Source organism: Gadus macrocephalus, chromosome 15, assembly GCF_031168955.1.
Source record: "Gadus macrocephalus chromosome 15, ASM3116895v1".
Taxonomy (NCBI): domain Eukaryota; kingdom Metazoa; phylum Chordata; class Actinopteri; order Gadiformes; family Gadidae; genus Gadus; species Gadus macrocephalus.
Window position 1 is genome coordinate 13,128,942 of NC_082396.1, and position 23,969 is coordinate 13,152,910.

General features: G+C 43.3%; 3 protein-coding genes across 7 annotated transcripts in view; all 3 read left to right on the forward strand.

The window, feature by feature from the left end:
• rel (v-rel avian reticuloendotheliosis viral oncogene homolog) overlaps nt 1-23,969 on the forward strand; it is a 115,839-nt gene that overhangs the window by 83,680 nt on the left and 8,190 nt on the right. Inside the window, exons 1-4 of one of the 2 annotated variants that reach the window (XM_060073852.1) lie at nt 20,780-20,926; nt 21,180-21,218; nt 21,998-22,137; nt 23,099-23,247. In XM_060073852.1, the coding sequence (XP_059929835.1) occupies nt 20,920-20,926; nt 21,180-21,218; nt 21,998-22,137; nt 23,099-23,247 (335 nt within the window). In that variant the 5' untranslated portion in view covers nt 20,780-20,919. Of the gene's footprint in view, nt 1-20,779; nt 20,927-21,178; nt 21,219-21,997; nt 22,138-23,098; nt 23,248-23,969 lie in introns of those variants that run through there. The other variant, XM_060073853.1, reaches the window with a different exon arrangement.
• hcar1-3 (hydroxycarboxylic acid receptor 1-3) lies at nt 501-3,574 on the forward strand. Its single transcript, XM_060073854.1, has 2 exons — nt 501-954; nt 1,973-3,574. Exon 2 carries the CDS (start codon nt 2,065-2,067, stop codon nt 3,064-3,066), a length of 1,002 nt encoding a protein of 333 aa, XP_059929837.1. The 5' UTR covers nt 501-954; nt 1,973-2,064; the 3' UTR covers nt 3,067-3,574.
• On the forward strand, nt 5,132-20,286 carry papolg (poly(A) polymerase gamma). Of its 4 annotated transcripts, none has more exons than XM_060073848.1 (24): nt 5,132-5,295; nt 6,013-6,159; nt 6,459-6,525; nt 6,687-6,768; nt 6,876-6,985; nt 7,473-7,526; nt 7,876-7,987; nt 8,082-8,171; nt 8,346-8,484; nt 8,684-8,756; nt 8,886-9,006; nt 11,126-11,210; nt 13,010-13,063; nt 13,687-13,806; nt 14,035-14,144; nt 14,479-14,600; nt 14,715-14,875; nt 15,391-15,491; nt 15,752-16,011; nt 16,482-16,568; nt 17,212-17,262; nt 17,431-17,534; nt 17,661-17,761; nt 17,857-20,286. In XM_060073848.1, exons 1-24 carry the CDS (start codon nt 5,279-5,281, stop codon nt 18,039-18,041), a joined length of 2,553 nt encoding a protein of 850 aa, XP_059929831.1. In that variant the 5' UTR covers nt 5,132-5,278; the 3' UTR covers nt 18,042-20,286. The 4 variants fall into 4 exon arrangements, with proteins under 4 accessions (XP_059929831.1, XP_059929832.1, XP_059929833.1 ...); XM_060073849.1 differs by having other exon boundaries at nt 15,755-16,011; XM_060073850.1 differs by lacking the exons at nt 17,661-17,761; nt 17,857-20,286 and having other exon boundaries at nt 5,133-5,295; nt 17,431-17,538.

A 23,969-nucleotide genomic window follows, 5' to 3' on the forward strand; every position in this document is an offset into this window, starting at 1 on the left:
TGTAATTTGGTTTTCTGGTGCCGCCACAGCGGCCGCCAATCAGCGAACAGAGGGCGTGTCTGAGAACAATGACGATAAAGTCGTACGCCAGTTTGAGTTGTTGTTGTAGGTCGGTAGTTGATTTACAATGTGCAATTTTTCCCTGATAAATTAAATTTGACGAACAAAACCTGCAGCTGTCGTTGACGGACATTTTCGTGCAGACGCGCAAGGTGTTTGGTTTGTGTACAACCTGCGCGTGATTCCCGGCGCATGACATACGTCACAACCAAACGTTAGCGATTGGTTATGGCAGATCCAGAGTGGCACTGGGCAGATCCAATCATTTTAAACTTCAACAGACACCCGCCTTCAAGTGAGTTAACGTTTGTCAATTGATTAGGTCCAGACTCTCTGTACAAATGAAATGAAATGAAGTGAAGTACGAGAGTCTGGTAGAACCAGGCTAGCTCACCCCCAGGTGTGTGTTCAAATTAGTTTTTGTCTTCCTATGTTTTGTTCAGATAAATGTAAAATAAATGGATAAAATAAAATAAATAATAAAATTGGATGGCTTCATTAGTGGGAATCTGAGTAGGGAGGGGTCCACTACTGTTACTGTAACAGTAGTTCCCAAGGCTCAACAAGAAAATGTTTGGTTCTTTGGAATTCTTAGTCATAGTACTAATCATAGTACATAGTATAATTTTCCACATTTTCACAGACACTCCCAGTCACTAGAATTCATTTTTTTTATCAGCATATCATGTAAGTGCAAGCGTAGGAAGGAAGTGACTTACGAAATAAGAGAGAGAGAAGAACCAGGCCAACCACTTGTTGCTGCACTCCACTTACTGCTTTGGCAAAGGCGTGTCTGCACTAGTAGGTCACCACAACGGCTGAATAACCTCTGCATTGCTCTCCGATCTATCTGAGGAGGACAGATAACAAAGAGGCTTTATTGATTGGAAGCTGGTATGTACTGAATAATATTTCCTTACTAGTCTGACTATTTAGCCTAATATTATGCGTTTGTAAATACTTTGGATTTTACATTTACGTAGACTTTACCTAAGTATAAGAAAATTAAACATCCTACAATTTCTACATTATCTACCCAAGAATGACTGGTTATACCTAGTTCAAACTGATCACCCAAAAATGTTTGGCTTTTTGCATAAACGCAAACGATGGCCATAGTTAATGTATAAAAGAGAAATAAAGTACATTTGCTTTTAACACATTTGCTGGTTAAACATGTTCCGAAACGATTCTTTACTGAGCACAGGAAAACTATTATGGTATTCCCTGGGAAGCTTTTCCAGGACTTAAAAAGCCCCAGATTTTCTGCCAAATATGTGGATGTCTCACAAGGCAAGGCAAGGCAGCTTTATTTATGTAGCACTTTTCATACACAAGGCAGACTCAAAGTGCTTCACATATAAACATTGTCATACAATAAAATAAAACAATAGATAAGTAAAAGAAAAAATATGCAAAGAAATGGGTAAAATAGAAAGTTAAAAAGGCATTTTAGCATTAAAATAGAAAATAAAAGTTAAAATAGCTTTTTAGAAAGTGCAATGTATTTAAGATTTAGCAGAAAGCTAAAGCAAATATAAAAGTCTTCAGTCTTGTTTTAAAGGTGCTCAGAGTTGGGGCAAGTCTTAAATCCTCGGGGAGTTTATTCCAGCTATTTGTTGCATAGTAACTATATCCTGCTTTCCCACGTTTCGTGTTTACTCTGGGGATAATTAACAGATTGGTCTCAGAGGATCTTGGTGGTCTAGAAGGCTTATGTAGTGGAAACATATCAGTTAAATACTTTGGAGGCCCCACTGAAGCCCGGTGTATGTCTAACTGGTACTTACATATGTTCTCTCTCTCTTCTCTCAATCTCTATTCACTCTTTCTCTCTCCATATATGTCTCCCTCTCACCGTTTCTCTCTATTCATATACAAATATACCTATGCCTATCTCTATGCATCCTAGGTGGAGAATTTTGAATAGTGAATACACCTAGCGGAGTTCAAGGAAAATCCACAGGAGATCATAATCCCATTATCTCATAATCAAAACCAAGAATGGTCTCGGGAACACCGTCAAACTCCACCAACAACTCCGGAATGCCCTGTCAAAATAATCCACAAGGAATTGTGGGCAAAATCCTGCCTCCGGTCCTCATCCTGGAGATGATTGTGGGCTTGCCAGGGACCTTGTTGGCATTGTGGATCTTCTGCTTCAGCCTGAAGCAGAAGTGGAAGGCCAACACTCTGTTCCTGTTCAACCTGGTGCTGGCCGACTTCTTCCTGCTGGTCAGTGTTCCCTTCCGGATTCACAACATCCTCCACGGGGAGTACTGGTGGTTCGGCGACGCGTGGTGCCGCATCAACCTCTTCATGCTGGCGGTCAACCGCTCAGCCAGCATCGCCTTCATGACCACCGTGGCTGTGGATCGCTACCTGAAGGTGGTCCACCCACACCACCGCATCAACCAAATGACCAAGAACCAGGCTCCCTTGTTGGCCTTCCTGATCTGGGCCGTGGTTCTGGCCCTGCGTCTCCCGCTGCTGGCCGAGCCCCTCCTCGATAAGCGCAACAACACATCCTTGTGCCGGAGCTTCGGCTTCCACACGATAAATCCGGGGATAATAATACACTACGTGGTCTACATCGGGGAGTTCTTCCTGTCGCTGGCAATGTTGATTTTCTGCACGGCGCGGATCACCTGCGTGCTGCATCAGCGAAAGCTGGACAGGGAGCCGAAGGTGCAGCGGGCGGTGCGCACGGTCGCCACCATCGTGGCGGTGTTTGTGGTCTGCTTCTCGCCGGGGATCATGATGGGCATTGTAGGGTGGGCGTTCATGAGATTGGAGCAGGACTGCAAGAGAGCTGGGATGGTGAGCCAGCTGTTCAGGTTGTCTATCGGCTTCACCTACTTGAACAGTGCCCTGGACCCCATCATTTACAGCCTCTCCAGCTCCATGTTCCGCAATGCCCTCAAGAGTCTGTTCTACAGCCTGACTCCGGGGGGGAAGTATCGTGAAGGCAGGAACCTCCGTAGAAGCACAAATACTGACGGCTGAAAATGACGGACTGATAATGATTTTAAAAAGAACATGCGCTAAGTCCAAGAAGACCATGATAATACCATTAAGCCCTTGGTTGGTGAGGGGCTTCCACCACTGCCAATCAGACTCTGAAAGGTCAAATCACATCCCGCCTGCAAAATACATTGCATTGATATCCCGTTTGCTTTGAAATATTTTAGATAACAGCAGGATATCCTTTGTTTTTCAATCAGTGAAAATGTATCCACTCGGTCTTCATTCTCTGGTTCTCAGTGTTATTTATAAATATATGCATATATCCACCCATATTTATCTACCCCTCATCACAAACAAAAACTAGGACAAACTTAAAAATAATAAGAAACCAGCAAGATCATGATGTCTAGATATAGTATACTTATTACTTATATAGTATATATTTTTGCTACAGTTGTTTTGTTGTATGTTATTTGCAGTTATCATTGTTACCTTCTGCATTTAGAAATGTTTAAGAAATAAAGAGAAATCTATCACATTGGCTGAATACTGTTTACCAGTTGTGTGTCTGCTCTGTATTGCATATGTTGAGGTTCTGTGACTCTGGCTTCTTAACGGTATTAGAGATGAGTCTTCCTATTAGACAAGAAACATATATTCCAAACCAAAAACAATGTTCTGGCAGTGATTCAAGATTCAAGATAATTTATTGTCATTTCAGCCATATACACAGTTTCCCAAGAACATAAGGTGCAACATAGAGCGACAATAATAACAACATCAACAACAACAACAACAACAACATGCTACATATAACTGCAAACCAGTAAAGTGACTGTGTGGAATTTGTAGTGCGGGAATATAAATAAATAAATAAATATGACTATGTGTCTGAGTAGTGCGGGAATATAAATATGAATATAATAAATATGAATAAGAATATTAAACAATAGTGCAATAGTGCATAAACCAAGGGCAACAGATATGATCAGATCAGTCCCTTAGAGTTGAGGAGTCGGATGGCCTGGGGGAAGAAGCTGTACTGTAGTCTGGTTGTGGCGGACCGGATGCTCCGGTACCTTCTGCCAGATGGTAGGGGGGAGAAAAATTTGTGCGAGGGGTGGGAGGGGTCATCCACAATGCTGGTTGCCTTGCGGATGCAGCGAGTGGTGTAAATGTCTGAGATGGAGGGGAGAGAGAAGCCGATGATCTTCTCGGCTGTCCTCACTACTCGCTGCAGGTTCTTTCGGTCCAGTTTGGTGCAGTTTCTGAACCAGGCAGTGATGCAGCTACCCAGGATGCTCTCTATGGTCCCTCTGTAAAAAGTGGTGAGAATGGGGGGTGGGAGGTGGGCTCTCTTCATCCTTCTCAGGAAGTGGAGGCGTTGCTGGGCTTTCTTAACAGTGGAGCCGGTGTTGAGGGACCAGGTTAAGCTCTCGGCCAGGTGGACACCAAGGAATTTGGTGTTCTTCACGATCTCCACCGGGGAGCCATCAACGTTCAGCGGCTCGTGGTCCCTCTGTGCTCTCCTGAAGTCAGCAACCATCTATTTGGTTTTGTCTACGTTCAGGGACAGGTTGTGGTGTTCATTATGCTAACCAAGGCATTGACTTGGGGGACTATAGGTCCTCTATAGCTATAACATAAAAAATACATACTAATAATTTCCTTAAATATAAAAAAAAATATTTGCGCAGTGTATCTTCAACATATGGCCACTGCTAATAATTGCAAGCTACAATTAATGAAAACAAATATTAGAACGTAATGGCCGAATAATAGGCATATATTTGTCGATTATAGTATTATCAAGAAACATTCGACCCATCTGTTTTTTTTTAATCTGCGGCCACCACAAGGTGGCAACATCACGCCCGTAAAATAGTTGAAAAGCATGAGCGGATACAGGAGGACATCTGAGAAGTGACTGAAACTCGGTCACCGGCCTTCTAAATTAATAATATATTATAGCACCATTTATATGTAGAAAAAACAAGACTCAATACAAATAATGGGGAATTGCGTGAATGATTGCAGTTGTTAGTTTTATTAAACGAATAAGCCAGGTGTCAATTTCAAACGGTCCTGATTGCTGTTTTGCCGGGACTACTTCCGGGGCAGGGGCTGACTGATCAGTGAAGTGGTTTGGGGGAAAGTAACCATTGTTGTTAACTGGGTCGATGCTGTAGAGTTTAACTGCAACTTCTCTACAGCCTTACCAGAGCCACAGGAGTGGAGCTTTTGGTGTGTCATGAAAGAAATGTCAAGGTAAGCGATGCATCGGAAGTATTCCTCTCCATTTGCACTTCCTTTGCGTTAGCATCAGCAGCGGATTTAAAAGAATAGGCTAACGGCTAACATGCTATCCATCAAAACATCTTAAAAGGCCTTTGGCTACCGTGAGCTGGGTGGCTTGCAACAAGTACAGCGATATCGTAGTATTAAGCCCAATGCTGTTAAAAAATAACATTAGGAAGACTGGTGCTTTGAGGTGATGTTAAACTTAATTTCTCCGGTCCGTTGATGACAGTTTGTCCCGCTGGTCGGGTGCTAACCTGTGAAGTCTGCTGCCTAGCGTCCGTAGCGTGTCCAGCCTGTTGGAAGCTAATGAGGGCTACTACCTCAAACATACTTTAGACAGCCTATCCACACCAATTACCATTGTAAAAGAAAATTCAAATTCTGCCTTCAAATAGTAGAAAAAAAAAAAAACACTACCAAGTGTCCCTAGCCTGAATGTTTTGCATCATTAATAGCATCTTATTTCCAATACTTATTACCAACTTTCAATGGATACGTTTTTGGTTTGAGACTTTTTGTGTTCTCAAGCCTGGTCGATAAATCAGTCATGGTGATTAAAAAATCTTTATTATATTGTAGCAAACGAAATATCCTTGGGTAAATCACTTGTTTTTCACATGATGTTGACTGCTATCATTGTTTTTCTCTATTTGTTGTTCTGTTTGCTTGTGTCCTATCTTTTAGCGGGCAGCAGCCTCAGAAACATTATGGCATCACCTCTGCCATTAGTCACGCACCCCCGAGAGAAATAGACAACCAATACACAAAGAAACTCAGCGATGCTATGAAACCATTCGGGGTGTTTGAGGATGAAGATGAACTAAACCATAGGTGAGAAATTCTGGCATGCAATGTGGAGTGATTCATAATGTGGTAGACCATATAATCCATACAATTTTTTTCAGATGTATTTAAATCTTAATGGTTATGTGTTTGACCTTTTTAGTGTAAAAGTATGGTTATTTAATAATACATCCAAGGTTGTTTCGATAAAACTAATTATTACATTGATTGTCCTTACCTAATTTATGCATGGATATTTAAGGTTATGTTTAGTTTAATACATACATTGGGTGTGAGTTTTGATGGGTATGGAATGTTGATGTGATTCATTGTATTTTTATTTTCAGACTTGCAGTTCTCGGGAAATTAAATAACTTTGTTAAAGAATGGATATCAGAGATCAGTGAGTCTAAGGTAGGTCACATTGGGAGGTTTGCTGGACTATTAACTATTGTCTTCAATATGGAGTCATAAAAGGTGACTATAGATCCGCCCTTAAAAGGAAAATTATTAGCGTTGAAAATAACGAATGGTGACGTCCTGGAACGTTAATGCTTTCTTGGTTATCTTTTCAGAACCTTCCCCCATCTGCAGTAACTAATGTTGGGGGAAAGATATTCACGTTTGGTTCTTACCGGCTCGGGGTGCACACAAAAGGTAATCAAAACGTCTATGTCTTGTTAATGTTGATGCTACATCCAGCTTGACATTACATTTAGAAGATATTACTGGGAGCTGATGTCTGCATTTTCTCTGCTTTGCAGGAGCTGATATCGATGCCTTATGTGTGGCTCCTCGTCATGTAGAGAGGACTGACTTTTTCTCTTCATTCTTTGAGAAGATCAAACTCCACGAAGAGATCAAAGACCTCAGGGCAAGTGTTCCATTGAAATCACAGCAGATATCTTCAAGTACATTTTTTTTTTTTTTTATCCATCTGCTTTCAGTCATTCCCCAAACCTACTGGAAGTATAACTGGACTACTGCAGGAATTACCTACCAAACCATTGAAGGAATACATTTACCATACGTCGCTGATTTTTCATTATGTGTTGGGAACAGCACATCCCATCTCTGCACTCAGGGACAAGATATCCCCACTTAGAGTATCTGTAAGGCTGTTTACTATAGTTCCTATAGATAAGGAAGAACAGATGGTTTTAAACATGTCTAACAGAGTTGTGCACTAGCTGAGTGCTAAAGCTGGTAGCTGGATGATTTTATCTTTTTTACTTTTTTTTTACCCAGCTATTGTTTAGACACCAAGACGGCCACTAGTTGAATAAGCCCCTTTACCCATAAACTGTGACTTTTCCTGGGACCTGCCGTGTCTTTGATGTAGCTTCTCTTTGTCCTTCCAGGCTGTGGAGGATGCCTTTGTACCAGTGATCAAGTTCAAATTTGATGGAATAGAGGTATGTTAATTTTCCGTCTCGTCTGTGCCTTGCTTAACTTTTCACTTGGGCTCTCTCGGTACTCTACTGCTTCCAATGGCTGTGGATGTCTTACAAAGCCTCTACTTGTTTTAAAATAAATGTGTCCTATGGCTTGACATCTGGGTACCCAAATTGACACGCATACAAAATCACAACACTGATAAGTCACAGAATTATATGAAATATACCAATTGTAAAAAAAAAACATAGGGAAAACCAGTTTTAAGATAACGTTATTTCCCCCCCTGACCTATTCCCTTGTAGCAATCCAGGGTTCGCTATTTTTCATTGTATGGTCTCATAGAACGTTTCCCCTTCGTATTCTCAGATTGATCTGCTGTTTGCCAGACTGGCCCTGCAGTCCATACCAGACAACCTGGACCTGAGGGGCGACTCCATGTTGAGGAATCTTGATATTCGCTGTATACGCAGCCTCAACGGTAAATACTGCATCTCCTGCAGGCCTTGATATTTACAAGATGTCGCCAAGTCCTTTCTGATTGTGATTTTCATGCCATCCCTCTGTTGACACAGGGTGCAGGGTGACAGATGAGATCTTGTACCTGGTGCCAAACAAGGAGAACTTCAGGCTGACTCTGAGAGCAATCAAACTATGGGCCAAACGTATGTGCAGCATTTTGTTTCTTTCCTACTTTTCTGAAGAAGGGTAACAGCAGTTTATCAATGTTTAAAAAATACATTATAGAGAATTGTGTGTTTTATGGTTATACTGCCAGTTCTTCAATTCCGGATGGCTTGTATCTCATATTGTTGCATTGTATCTGTGCGTGCACCCAGGTCGTGGGATCTACTCCAACATGCTGGGTTTCCTGGGAGGTGTGTCGTGGGCCATGCTGGTGGCCAGAACCTGCCAGCTCTACCCCAACGCTGTGGCTGCCACCTTAGTCCACAAATTCTTCCTGGTCTTCTCTAAATGGTAAGGTTGCCATGTCACTGCTCCCAAGCAAAAACATTGTGACAACCCGCTGTTCATTAATTTGGATGTGCTACTCTGTGGCTGTTCTATTGCTGTAGCTGTTGTCTAATGAATGTCCTGTTGACTAAAGAATCATTCACTTTTATGGGCTTCATGTGGGGTTAATCATAATTTTTACTTTTCAATGATCCTTTTGAAGGGAATGGCCAAACCCGGTGCTTTTGAAACAGCCAGAAGACAGCAATCTGAACCTTCCAGTGTGGGACCCCAGAGTGAGTATTTGGTCCACATTGTACTTGATATAGATTTAGGACAATTTCAGACTTCTCATGACAATAGGTGTATGAGCACCCGTTCTATGAAAGGCTGTACTAACTATTACTATCCTGATCCCTATTTAGGTCAACCCGTCTGACAGATACCATCTGATGCCTATCATTACACCGGCCTATCCCCAGCAGAACTCCACCTACAACGTCTCCACCTCCACACGCACCATCATGAGCGAGGAGTTCAAATATGGTCAGTCGATCTGGGAAGTGCCACACACGCATCACTGCCACACACACATAATGCATCCTATCAGAAGGTCACAAGTAGGGCTGCAACAACGAATCGATAAAATCGATGACTAAATGCGTTGGCAACGAATTTGGTCGTCGTTTCGTTGTCACGCGATTAATAAATTACTCGTAGGCGCAGCACTGTTTACAGCCAGCCGCCGACAGGTTGGTTCACGGTTCATGCACGCCCACAGCGAGCTGTGTGAGCGACCACAGCTTGTATTTTGGTCATATCTTAAAACTGCACTGTAGGCCTACATAAAAGTGTTGTACCTTCACTGTCTTTGGGTTAAGAAAAACTCCCTCAACTCAGTATCCGTCTAGTCCAACCGAAAACTCTGTCAGCTGCTGCTGCTGCAGACGTTGTGCAGACGGGCTCGGAGTCGGCACCGCGTGCATCAACAGTCATTCAAAGCAGCGGTAGTAATCACACAACCGGACGGTGTAGAAAGTCCCGTCAGTTAAAAATAGTAATGCAGTTTTTAAATCCATGTTAAAATCGGCAGGATATAGAGCTAGTTAGCTTAAAAAAAACAACTAACCAATGGTCACAAACGGTGTCAAATGTGATGTGTTCAGATCGGCTCAGTAATATGATTGATGCGTTCAAATGCAGCAGTAAAAAAAGAGATTTTGGTGAAAACTTGTTTTCCCAGTAATATAAAATAGATAGTAAAGATAGAATTATGACCTGTTTAATGTCCTATCTTGAACCATCGTCATCTTATCAGCAATTAAAGCAATATTACAAGTTCTATTTCAAGGAGTCTCGAAAATGGTTTCAATAGGTTTGACCGGTTAACCATGGACATCCCTTATATACATATAAAAGAATATAATACATTGTATGTTTTTTTTTTTTGTTATCCCAGTTATGTTTTTTTAATCTTTTTATTATTTAATATTACTTTTAATAGTTCCGGGACGTTGGAGCAATAACCTGGTGTTTTTACACTTCAGTCTGCACTGTGAATTTTAAGTAATGTTCAGTTTTTGAATAAAGATGTAGCAATTACAATTATTTTTTTTTATATCCGATTCATCGATTAATCGAAAAAATAATCGACAGATTAATCGATTATTAAAATAATCGTTAGTTGCAGCCCTAGTCACAAGTAGTTGATATTCAGTGGTTTTATGATGGACGTGCAATTTTGATATGTATGCCTATCTACTAGGGATGGGAAACGATCGTCGAAGAGTCACGTAGAATATCGAATAATGAATGTGACTATAGTTATTTATTACACGGCTCTTCTCAATGCTGTGAAACGTTCCTTTCACTTGCATGGGCTTTCACAACTTCCGGTGGTGAATAATTTTTTGATAATTCACTGTTGCTAAGCATATAATGACTGCTGTCAAGGAAAGTTTTTGTTTTTTCTTACGTATCACTCCGCAAATAGTCTGGTTACTCATCAACCCAAGCGTCCTCAGTTGCTAAGCGACGTCAACGTCTTTGGCAGACTATTTCTCTGCTGATCATCACTGCGAATTCTGGTAACAAATAAATTGAAAAAGACACACCGTGTGAAGTTATTTTTTAGTTCTGGCAAGTAGCCGAAAGCGAATAATTTATAGTACGTAACTGGCCATTATCGAAATTAAGCCCCTTCAGGGCGAGGCAAGACGCTTCCGCTTCGCGTAGGTGTCCTGTTCGCCCTGTCGGGCTTATTTCTTTTGAAGATGATTTTGCAGTTGTTAATTGAAAAGTTATGAACAATTACCGATGGGCCATAGTTTTCATATGCTAAAGACGTGTCTAGTTCACCTTCATGCAGGCTGTGTTCAGTACAATAAATAAATAAATGGCGATCTGTTTTCGGCGCATGTAGGCCGATCTTTCTAAGCCCACGTTTAATTAATTTTGATGTTGAATGTTGATGGCGCAGTTGCTGAAATACACAGATTGATTTCATAAAAGCCTCCTCCTGTGTCATTGTGTATCCGAGATGCGCGTGTGCGTGGGGGGTTCTTGATTATTATTATTATCATTTGAATACTTCTCAGCGAATATTGAATAGTATTTTTGCCAGAAATGCACATTCCTATCCCTTTTAATGATGTGCTTCCAATAGGTCTCAGCGTCACGGATGAGATTCTTCAGGGTAAAACGGAGTGGTCGAAACTCTTTGAGCCGCCCAACTTCTTTCAAAAGTACAAGTAAGTATTCTTCAATGGGTGATGACCTCATGTAAGCCTGTTTTGATTAGTATTAGCATTTCATGTTTTGGTGTAATATGAGAAGATCATTTTGGGAGCTTTTTTCGAATGCTTGTATGTCATGCCTACTCTTGGGTGTATTTGTAACATAAATGATTACCAAGCTGAATACCATTTGTTTATAGGGGTATACAAGTTGAAGACAAAAAAATACAAAAAATGTCAGCTACTCGACTAGCTGGATAACATAACGACGTTGTATTGTTATAGTTCAAACATTCTCATACACGGGCACACACATCCACATGACCTATAGACAGTAGTTTGTAGTGGTGCAACGGATCACGGATCACCCGTGATCGGTACGGCTCAACCATCATGGTTGGGGCAGCAAGTGATCCGCGAATCGGCTGACTATGCAAAAAAACGGATACAATTGTGCAGTTCACGTGATCGGCGCATGTTTAAAGGACGATTCCGGTATTTAGCGCATTGAGCCCCCTTTCTGGTTTGTCTAGGATGAAATAATGTGGTTGACACCGAAATGTTGACGATTGGTCCTGTCTCGGGTAATCGGCTCATTTCATATCGCCCCTGCCTGCTTCAGAATGGCTGGCTATGGGCATTCAAAAACCTGTCCTTAAAACAACCCTAAACGTTCGTTTTCAGAAAAGTGCAACTCACTAAGTGGTTATTGGTGTTCGTTGATGTTACTAATCAATTATTGTAGCGAAATACAGCTTCTGTCGTGTTTTATTTGGCATTTTGAAAAAAACATTGAAACTGTGACGGACCGGAAACAGAAAGGGGCTGTTTATATTTGGTTGTATAATTTTCGCTCGGTAGGGTAACAGTAGGGCTAGAACCGAGCAAAAAGACCACAACAAGCCCCCCTTTCCGTTTCCCTTCAACAAGCAATGAGTCTTCCTACAGAAATCAATGGATTTACAAAATGCCAAATAAAACATGACAAACTGACTGTATTTCGCTACGACACATGATGAAAAAAATAAATATGAGGATGTCTGCATTGCCTGGGGAGAGTGTAGAGTCCACACCTTTAATAAGTCCATGGTCTGGTTTGTCTGAATTTACTATTGTTAATCAAGGTCTGCTGGATTTACAACAAGAGACCAGCATTTTCCTAGTTAAACATGCAAGTAAAATAAAAACCTGTGACCTTTGGAAACGGGTTTTTATTTGATTTACTATCCATGTTAAAAGAAGGAACTATGCCTCAGATTGCACTTTATTTTGTTTTAATTATTTTAAGATTGAATTTATACATTGGAAGCAATTAAAAAATAAAATAAAATTATGCTAAAAGGAAGCAGAATTATTACTTACTATTATTACCAATTTTTTCACTTTATTTTGTTTTAACACATTTGAAGATTTTATTTTTGTAGTTGATCCGACCCGCGACTCAAAAACCGTGACACCATCCGAACCGTGAGATTTGTGATCCGTTGCACCCCTAGTAGTTTGGGTACACCACTTCTGTGCTGAATATCCTAAATGCTCAAAAACATCAGATATTAGACCTCAAGTGTAAGGATCTTGAATACTTTATATTGTCTTAGTGTTATAACTTTTAAACTCTAGGCCGCAGATTTTCATATGCTTACTGCGTCATTACGTGCACCACGATTCAGATTAGGTTTTATTGTGTTGTGGTGGCAGAGTAAATGATGTGTAGTAATTTGCTTAACCAAACCAGACTAGCATGTACACTGCATCACTGCGTGATTTGGATTATTCTTTCTAACCTGTCGCCTATTTGAACTCTTCTTTTTCAGACATTACATCGTCCTCACTGCCAGTGCATCAACAGAAGAAAATCACCTGGAGTGGTGAGTAGTACATGTCGCCGTTTAATTGTTTTGGTCTCCCAAGTCATTGGTAGTCACACAGAGACTGAATAGCACATAACACTATTGTTATTGTAGTTTCATGGAAAACTAGTTATAAATATTATTCTACTCGCCAGTCTGGTCCGCCTTATGCCACTTATATGTGCATGTATGCACCTTTTTTAAAGCTTTGGAGATCCCAGCCAGAGTAAGTGATATTTTGAAAGTATCAAACCGAAAGAATCCCAGCTAAAGGGCTCCCTCTAAAGCCACTTCTCAAAACACATGAGTAGCTCGCTAGCTTGAGCAAAACCTTTGCCTTGAGAGGTGAGGTGTGTGGATGTAGATGGGGAGGGAGGTTGTCCCATCATTTTATTTGGGCTGAATTAAATCTTTCTGTCAAAGCAATTTATTGATTGTTTAATAAAAACAAATTTGACAAATGCTTCAAAAATAAATTGACTACCCTAGCTCGAACAGAATTGCAATATTTATAGAATCGCAACACATTACAAGCACTCTTAAATCGTTGCATTAGGGTACCCTGAGGTCCTTGCCGGTTCCCATCCCTTATGGTTCTTGGCCTGAAGCTCAATCTAAAGACCCACATGTTCCCTCCTCAGGATTGGCCTGGTGGAGTCCAAGATCCGAGTGCTGGTGGGGAACCTGGAGAGGAATGAGTACATCACCCTGGCCCACGTCAACCCCCAGTCCTTCCCGGGCTCCAAGGAAAACCGTAGCGAGTGAGTGTTGTTTTGTTGCGTTAATTATTTGTTGATCAATACGATATGGATACATGGCAAAAGGCTACGATTGAGTTCTGGTGGGTGTAGAGAGGATGTTTCATGATAAATTATTTGAAACAGGAATTATCGCGAGTGTGGGTTACCATGGTATTGCAATCAATGGATGCTGACATGGCTTTAAATAGGGGAACCAACACTGATCTCTTTCCTTTTGGCCCTAAACAGGAACGACTTTGTTTCAATGTGGTTCATCGGGATTAACTTCAAGAAGGTGGAGAATGCAGAGAGCGTGAACATCGACTTGACATTCGACATCCAGTCTTTTACAGACACAGGTGGGTCCATGCGTCTTCAACACGCTGAAGGCCATTCAGCTGTCTATGAGCTGTCGTTATTAGCATTTCCTTCATGTTTTTAACACTTTGGTACATAAGTAGTAAGTATCGAGACTACAGCATTAATTTATATTCCCCCCCCTCACAATATGGGGAGCTTCCAAAACAAATGTACTGTTTGGCCACATGGGGGGGCTAATGTACCACAACGCTGCTTCATAAAGTACAATCTCCAGTGAACAGTCTAGCTTGTATGTTCTTGATGCAGATGGCACCAGGTGAATAGTCACTTGTGGTTGATCTGTAATGGACGGTGCTGCGGTTTAATGTTCAGTGTACAGACAAGCCAACAACATCAACATGCTGAAGGATGGCATGAAGATTGAAGCCATGCACGTGAAAAAGAAGCAGCTCCACCAGTACCTCCCCCCCGAGCTGGTGCAGAAGAAGAAGAGGGTGAGTTTTGCTACAGGCTGGCCACACTACCCATTATCGTTTTTTTTATAGGCACCTCGGGAGTGTTTGAAGTGCATCCTGTTTACCAAGTCCTTGCCCTGCACCCTCCTCCAGAGCATAGCGGATCTGAACCGGAGCTCCAACGGCAGCAGCTCCAAGCGCCTGTCATTGGACAGCAGTCACCTGGACTCCTCAAGAGACACAGACTCCGGGACCCCCTTCAGCTCGCCCACCCCCACCTGCAAGCCCGCGACCAAGGCGGACATCGACGGCGGGTAACCAGCACTCATTGAAAGTGGTCCTATATTCTGTATCCATTTCGGACACCACCTATCCCATAATGACCTTGAGTAGGGGAACCATCTCATAGCGATCACGTTACAATGACCTATCACATATTCGGCGTGGGATGGAAATTTTAAGTATAGAAAATGCATAGCTGCAGCCGACCCGGTAACCCTCGTCTTCACAGTGTGACTGCCGGACCTTTAGTTGTAATATTCACGAGCCTGTGGTTTGGTTCCTCAAACACTATTTTACAGATGTCTAAAATGGTAAATGAATGAACCGATTTGATAATGAAACATTGTGAGAATAACTCTTGAACCGAACACCGCCAACCGAACAAGAAAACCCACATGTTCCTTGTTTTACCCAGAACCGATCCGGAGTACAATTCCGACAAATCACCCCTCCGCAGATCGCTTATTTTTTTTTTTTGCAGCTCCAGAAAAAACACGTGACCAATGTTTTTTCTTTTTTTTTTTCTTTCCCCAACTGTGCTCTGTAGCTCCAGCCCCCCACAGCCCCAGCTGGTGGAGGGCTCCCCAGCTCCCAACGCCTCCCCAGCCCCTACCAACCAGGGTACCTCCACCCCCGACACCAGCTCAAGTAAGCTCCCCTCTGCTGATGAACCCTCCAGCTACCAACGCATGCGCTGATAATGGATCCACCTAAGAAACGGAATCGGTCGATTTTGAGTTTCCATGCAGTACATGCCAAACCGTTCGCCATTAGTAGTCGTTGCCTCATCAACACTTGGGTCCTAATCATTCTAAGGCATCAGATCGTGTCTTGGTAAACAGAGGAGCATGGACAGAAGCCGTCCCCACTCACCCGTTCCGCTCTTTCAATGTCTTGCGCCGATCCAGCAGTCGTTGCCAACGCCCCATCGCCACCCGCCGCCTCCCCCCCGCCCGCCGTGACCAGCGGAGACGTGGAGCCCAGTGCCGGCAGCGGTCCTGGCGAGGAGCCCGCGCCCCTCGACGATCAGCCCCGGGTCGACGCCCAGCCGCCCCTCAACGGAGCCCCCCCCGCCGCCGCCGCCACCACCACCACCACCACAGCCCCCTCCAAGAGACCGCACTCACCCACACAGGAGGACCTGGCCAAGAGGCCCAAAGACCAGGAGGTGGGTGGAGTGGTGCCCTCTGTCAATAACCCAGGGTGGTCTCTTTTCACCCTCCTGAGGCTTGAATGACGTGATTCATTTACATGGCAGTTTTCAAAAATCATTAGTCGATGTCGAATGGCTATTGTGTGTTACCCTCAAGTTGGTTCAAACTTTGCCAAAGTTCAATTGTCCATTCAAATTAATTATTGGAGGACGGGGCCATTCCCATTAAAGTCAAAAACGCTTGTACCTGATTTGCCCACCTTGTGAATCTCCACCTTGTTTTGGTATCGCTATAGAAATGGTTGCCTTTGCACTGATGGTCACCGATGAGAATCTTGTCCTTTTTAAAGTGAGGTTTACTTGGAGAAAGCGAACCGCAACACACTGATTTTGAGTTTTGCTAGTATAATGTTGAAACCCTGACTCCATCACATGCCTTTGAGTCACAGTTAACCAATGTGGTTCTGGTTCTGTTTCTGATGCAGCAGCCGGAGCTCAACGACGACTCTGCCTTCAAGGAGCCCTTCCCGCCATCGTTCGACCCACTGGCGCAGGGAGACTCAGCAGTAAACGTAGGTGTGACGGGGTCGGGGCTTCACGTGGGTGGGGTTCCATCAGGCCGGAGACATCTTACACCCGACCCAGAGCGATACAAGGAAGTCCCTAAAGGCTCGGCCGCTTGTTAACTAACGCCTTCAGTCAACACTCTTCAACCTGCTGTCAATGCAAGATTTGGCACAGAAGGTTTTTTTTGTTTGTTTTTTTAATTTAAAGGTCAAACCAAAAATTGGTGAAATGAACCGTTGCACGCCTAGTATCTTTGTTCTTCTTGAAGTTTGTCCAGGAATGAGTATAGGCATTTTTCAATCAATATTGAATTGCGAAACCTCCGAAAACTGTAGAGATAGCAACTCCTGAGTTTTGTCAAGTTTGACTCTAAACCGATACTCTGGGAAAGGAGCAAAGTCAACATAAATATAAATGTTTAATATAAGGAACGTGCACCAAAAAAGAAATGAAGGAACAGATTGACCAGATTGACGGGGTCAATGTGCTTCCTGTAAATAATATAAAAGCATTTTGTAGTGAGGCCTCTCTTTTCTTCATGTCTATGTATTCCTTTCTTATTTGTAAAGCGTCTTTGAGTGCTTAGAAAAGCGCTATAAAAAACGGATCCATTATTAAATCTCCTTTTTGTTGCTTGTTTCCCCACAGGCAGAGTCCAAAGCCAAGCCCATTCCAACCATAGACGCTTCAAGAACTCAGGTAACCGGGCCCTCTGTAGAACTAGGTGTTCACGTTTCAATTCTCCATCGCATTCAAGTTTCTGTTTTTGCCAATGATTTGTTTGTGTACTAGTAAAGGTAGTAGTCCAGGTGGCGGGTCTGTATGAACGCGTACACATAATGATGACGGTGATGTTGTCTTCATCAGAGGCTTCCCAGCATGGAGCTGCCCGACGCTTCCTCCCCGCTGCCCGCCAGCCAGAGTTGTCGCGTGGTGAAGAACTCGATCAAACTGGCCCTCAACCGTCACAAGTGAGCATGGATGACGACCCAAACCCATGTTTACCATACACCTGAGGGATGGCCGTGGTCCATGGCCCGAGGAGTCCCATGGGGTCATTCCCACGGTTGGTTTCTGATGATCTCGTCTGTCCACAGCATTTCTCCTCCCAAACCCCCAGTGTTCGAGGGCTCCCTGACCACTGACCTCCCTGCTGCCAGTGAAGAGAAGGGCATGTCCATTCCTGTCATTGGCTCAAGTGAGTTTCCGCCAGAGGGGGAGGGGGCCGGAGGTATTGCCCGGGTATAACCCCGTCATCATCTCACTCATGCCCTCTCCCTCCTCTGACCCCAGAGCACATGCCAGTGAAGCACGTAGCCCCGGCGGCGGCGGCGGTGGGGAACTCCATCCCCACGCTGGTGAGCAGAGGCCCGGACCCCATGAACGGCGCTCCGTCCAAGAGGCCCCACTCGCCCACCCTGGAGGAGCAGGCCAAGAGGCTGAAGGAGACGGAGAAGGCCCGCATCCACATAGCCTGAGCACTCGTAGACACCCATACATACCCCAACAGGAACCTCTATATATGTTCATATGTATATCGAGGTATATATGGACCTAATGATCACCCAGGATATATGTGAGTAGGGCTCTGCACAACAAGGCCCAGACAACCACAGATGATCTTTTTTTTGAAAGCGAGAAGGTTGGAGCGGGCGATGCTCACGTAACCATCCCCCCGTCCCCACTCTCAACCCCTGCACCCTTTCTTCAATGGGGGCTGTCGGCAGGTCGTTTTCTCTCCAAATCGTCTTGTCCTTCCTCTTGCATCCAGACCCGCGTTCACTCCAGACCGTGGCGATGCTGGCACATGAAGCTAGACTGGAGTGTAGAAGCGTTTCCTTTACCTTTTTTCTTTTAACCATTCAGTCCTCTACAGTGGGCATGACCTGCGGCAGCCCTCTCCCCTCTCCCTTCCCTCTCTCCCTTCCCTCTCCCCTTCCCTCTCCTTCATACAGAACAATGTACAATACATGTCGATGTACATAACTTTTCTTAAAAAAAAAAAAAACATGTCTTAAAAAAAAATGCAAAAATGACAGATCACTGTTGAGTCTTTTGAACATTATATTGTAGTTTTTAATTACCTAAAAAAGAAACTGAAAAAAATCGTATGAATTTGCTTATTTTTTAAGTTTTCTTTTTTCTTTTCTCTCGTTTGTCTAGCGGAGAAAAAAAGAAACAAAGCTAAATGTCCCTTGCCCTGAATCTATATATACATATATATATATATACATACTTATATTTTTTCTAATGGCTGTATAGTTTACAGTTGCAGGGAGGAATTAAACCGGCAAGACGTGGATTGACAGGAACATGGCCGACTTCACAACTGACAGGCGCCACCAACAAAACAGTGCAACCAAAAAACACACGCGCACCGCACACACTTCGGCAAGTATCTTTGGTGCTTTCTCCGCCCCCCCCCCCCCTTTTTTTTTGTTTTTTAAGGATTCACACCAAGAATATAATTACTTTTATCCGCGGTTTGCCACAACAACTCATCTGGCCAGAGGTCGATTTAAGGGATCCCTCATGACACCTACCGGAGGCCCTTCTAAACAGACCGTTTTCTTTTTTAAAGAAGGATTTTAAAACCATGTATTTATATTTTCAACGTATATGCTTGCTGTTCCACTCACCCAAGTCCCATGCCAGCGCCACCCTGACGTTGGTGGAGAGGGGCTCAAAGGGCTGTCTTTCAATCTTTTTTCCCCCCCCAGATTTCTTTGGGTGTGTGTGTGTGGAAGCCCATTTTTTTTGGTTGTATTATTATTATTTTTTTCAACACGTTTATACACATTATAAATAAGGAAATACTGCTTCCCGAAGCACTCCTGCGTTGGGTTTGGTTAGAATTCTGCCGTCGGTGCTTGTGGCTGCAGGACCCCGTCCTGGTTGTGAGCTTGACCCGGTCTCTGGTGAGTTTTGCGGAAACGGGTTGGAGGCCGTTGTGTTTTGTTTTTTCTATTTAGTTTTTGTGAATGACACGCATGTGTGTTTGTTGTGCGAGCGTGGAGAGAGCGCAGAGGCACACACGTGAATATGTGGGTGTGTTAATTTTTTTTTTTTTGTGACTGTCAAGTGTGAGTAATTCCCCCGGGTGTGGGGGTTTGACCCTCTGTGCCTCCCATGGAGGCTGCTCCTTAAAAAAAATCATCTCGTAGGGTGACGGTCGTGGCTCCTGAAGCTGGGGTCCCACTCTTTTTCTAGTGGCTAGTGAAACCCAAGCATCCTCCATTGGGTGTTGGTAGCTGGCGAATGCAGAACCACACGACTCTGGAGCCACCAGTGGCGGTACCACCGTCAGGTGGCCCCCTGATTGAGTGGAGCGGGGCCCCCAGCGACCGACTCCCCAATGTACAGATAGCATGTTTCCTTTTTGTTACCCTTTTTAGTTTTACTTAATTTTCTTCTTTTTCTTTCTCCAAATGGCTTATTCATCATTTTTGGGGTGGGGGGCTGTTTCTTATCACTTTATTTATATTTGCATATTTGTACCATATGATCTTATTTTTATAGCATTCACAACATCTAGGTCTCTTTTTTGAGAAGAAAACTCATCATCTTTTTTTTTTCAGGCTTAGCTTTTGCTGTTTTGGAAACATTTAAAGTACAAGTGTCATTTAGATGTTTGTTTCTAAATTGTATTGAGATGGTATTTTTGTATGTGTATCACTTCCTTTAAACGAATCCACACACCCATTAAATCCTTGAAACCTACAATGGTCTTTTGTCTCTTTATTATGCATCCACCGTATGCATTGGGTTGTTAACTGATTACGACTCAACAAATGTGCTAATTTACATTATTTAATTCTAAGAATAGACTTGCTAAACTTATTTGTATTGTGAGAAATCTCTTCTTTCAAAATTGACTTTTTTCAAAATGCACTAATTTATGGTCTTACTTGTAGATTTTGTACCAATACTTCTAGATTAGAGTACTATTCATCAAAGTAATAGTACTCTTATACGAATTGACAGTCTTTCAAGTCTGGCTATCTTACAGCGATGTGTGGTATTTTGGGTCGGGGGAGGTAATTGCCCCAAAGTCAAACGATCGTAAGGCTAAGACCTTTTCATACCTCTTCTCAGTATGACTTTTTTACGTTATTTTGGTTACATTGGTGTTGTGACGTCACATCGGTGATGCAGCCACTTGCTCTTTGCGGCGCTCAGTGTCTCCTGAGGCGCTCGTCCATTTCATTGGTCCGCTCCGTTCGAGGGCGGGGACGAGGGGGGGAATTCCCAGACGTGTCTCTAGAGCTCTGAACAAATATTAATTTCATCACACATTGACACTCATTCTGCTCGGGGAGCCGGAAAGAACAACAGTCTGTGTCGAGATAACGCATTATGGACGGTGAGTACAACTTCTCTAAATTGAGAATGAGGGAGTGCATGTGACTTCGGTCTACGACTGCAGAGGGAGAAAACTGAATACATGTATTCATTATTGAATTACAAACTACATCCAAAGTAAATATACGAACAAAGAAAACCTCTGTTTATCAGTTTTAAATGACCATTTTATTAGAAGAGCATCTCGTCCCTGTTAGTAGCGCACTTGGACTCAGAGCCTGCCTAAAACGCGCCCCCTCGCTTCCCTTCCACAGCTCATCTGCCGCCCTTGCTGGGGGACAACCAACATACAAGTAAGTCCACATTTAAGTTAGTTTTCAAATGTCATGTGAACGCTGGCGAACATCGCTGGCCGTTTCCCTTCTTCGTGGGCGATACTTCTTGCTTTCTACTTCCTCATTTATTTTAATGGAAGGCTCGCGACAAAGGTTTTTTTTTATTGACAAGGGTGGGTGAGCAGGTGGGAGTGCGGGGGCCAGCGTGTGTTTCTTAATAGTTACATAGGTATATTCGAGTGTCATAGGCGGATTGGTATTTGTTTAATGTTTAGTACTGCTTTATGAATGGGTGGGCTCGCTGGGCTATTAAAGGATATCATTATTGTATCGTGGCATCTGGTTCTGTATTCTGATTATGCATTCAGGCATGCAAAGCCAATGCCTAAATGTCTATTAGGGATTGCATGCCAGTTTGGCTTTGGCTTTGCGACTTGCTTCCTGAATGTAACCTGGTTTAGAAGCGTTGTGCCAAGGTTTAGTGTAGTGGCAGTGGCACTAAACGCGTAAAACAGCATTGTTTTAATGGAAGGGTGTCACCATTGTCAGACTTGGAGTTGAAATAAGTGCCATGCATGAGGGAAACATCTGTCCTTTTACTTTAATTAGCTCTAGCCCAACACTATCCTGCGTCTTTATTTTGAATCATATCTCTCACCACGGCATTAACCACAATCATAACCAACACTACGGTGCACTGCCAGCACTGGACCTACTCGTGGCCATTATATTTGAATTACTACGTAAAGAGGTTCATGATTAACGGGCGGTCTTCCACCATTCCTGGTTCCCTGCAGTGGCTGTACCAGAGGTCCAGATCTTTGAGCAGCCCAAGCAGAGAGGCATGCGCTTCAGGTACAAGTGTGAGGGTCGCTCCGCTGGAAGCATCCCCGGGGAGCGGAGTTTTGACAACAACAGGACCTACCCAAGTATCCAGGTAGATAGAGACACACACGCGCGCGCGCACACGCACACGCACACATACACACATACACACACCCCCCCTCCTGGGGACACACACAGACAGGTGTTCTGCAGGTGGGTGCGATTCCAAACTCTTAGGCTTTGCTCACTGGGATGGCCCTCCCAGTGAGCTGCATCCTGTTGATTAATCACGTCCTCCCATTATGGGGAACACCTTAATTGGCACCAACACCTTTGGTGCACACCTTTCCACCAACAGCATGATCAGAAGGGTTCTCTACACACACGTACAACTAAGAAGTTTATATTGCGATGTAATTTAATAGATACATTCACAAGTTCAGTGGGAGTAGGCCGCCTCTGCATCTACCATCACCTGTTGCAAACACTGCCCAGCTGGGCACTTTATTGACTTGTGTCCCACTCCTCTGTTTTTGTTAGGTATACATGTCACATGTTTTTAACCAATAAGATATCTGTTAATTATCTGCCTCGTTATCTGGCCGTTAATCGATAAGTTATTGACCTCCAGTTTGTGACCAACCAAGGTAAATCTCTTATTGTTTTAAACCCTAAGAACTCTTCTCCCTAGCTGTGAAAAAATACCAAACTGTCGATTACTTGTTGGGTGTTTTGCTCCCTAATCTCCTACGCCCACACTGCATGGCTCTACTCAGGTGTAAAAGTCAGACGAGTATGACCGCAGTGTGCAGCCCTATAGTGAAGACAATAGAGCGATATTGGGCTTAGAATTATCAGCTCTCTCTGCGTTAAATGAATTAGCGGAGTAAAGCATAATCCACTCATCATTGGCCGATCCTTCATTCGACCTCATTTATATAGGGCATCCCTACCTTTTATGATTTAGTGTAGTTATAACTCAATGCAAGTCATATGAGTCGTACCATTATGTCAATCGAGTTAAAAATGCATCGCCGTGTCCTAACCGAACTCGACCGATCTCTTTCGTGTAGATCCTGAATTACTGTGGTAAGGGGAAGGTGCGTGTTTCCTTGGTGACCAAGAGTGAGCCCTACCGGCCCCACCCCCACGACCTGGTGGGAAAGGACTGCAAGGAAGGGTACTACGAGGCAGAGTTTGGGCCGGAGCGCAGGGTCATTGCGTGAGTACCCCCAACTCTCTCTGTAACCGTCCTTTTCAGTAGCATTCCCTGTTTGTCCTTTCAAGGAGAAAAGCTGTCATTAGCACATTAGGGCTCAGGGATTTGAACATTCAAAAGAACAATTTTGGATGAGACATGTGAAACATCTGCAAAGGCTTACCTTGAAAAAAATATGGACAGACGTATGATGCACACACAAACAATGTCACACATCATCTACACAATATTAGTTCAACAGTGACAAGGTTTGAAATGGGGAATTCCCCAAGTCACATCATCGCTCTCATTGCCTGTTTTAGAGAGAAAGAAGGATGAGTGTGTGTGTGTGGGAGTACTCAGTCACGCATGTCGTGTTTACGTTTATCGCAAATTATATTGGCTCTGATACCATCAGAGATCAGTCTTGTATAGCCTTAATGAATTGATCAATTACAATAATAACTAATTTAATTGATAAATTCCACATATTCGGTTATGTATTCCCAAAAAATGTGGTATGCTGTAGCATAGGGGCAGCGGTGTATGGAGTGGTTTCCACTTCAAATACAGTTAAAACAGCCATGTTAAAAGGAATGGGATGTTTTAAACCATCAGTAACAAACCCAAACCTTTTGGTACCGCAGTTTACCCTTTGGTACTCAGACAAACCACACAATCGATTTAGTTTGTTATTCCAAAACCAAACCGACTTTGCCATTAAAAGATTGAGTGATGTTGCATGG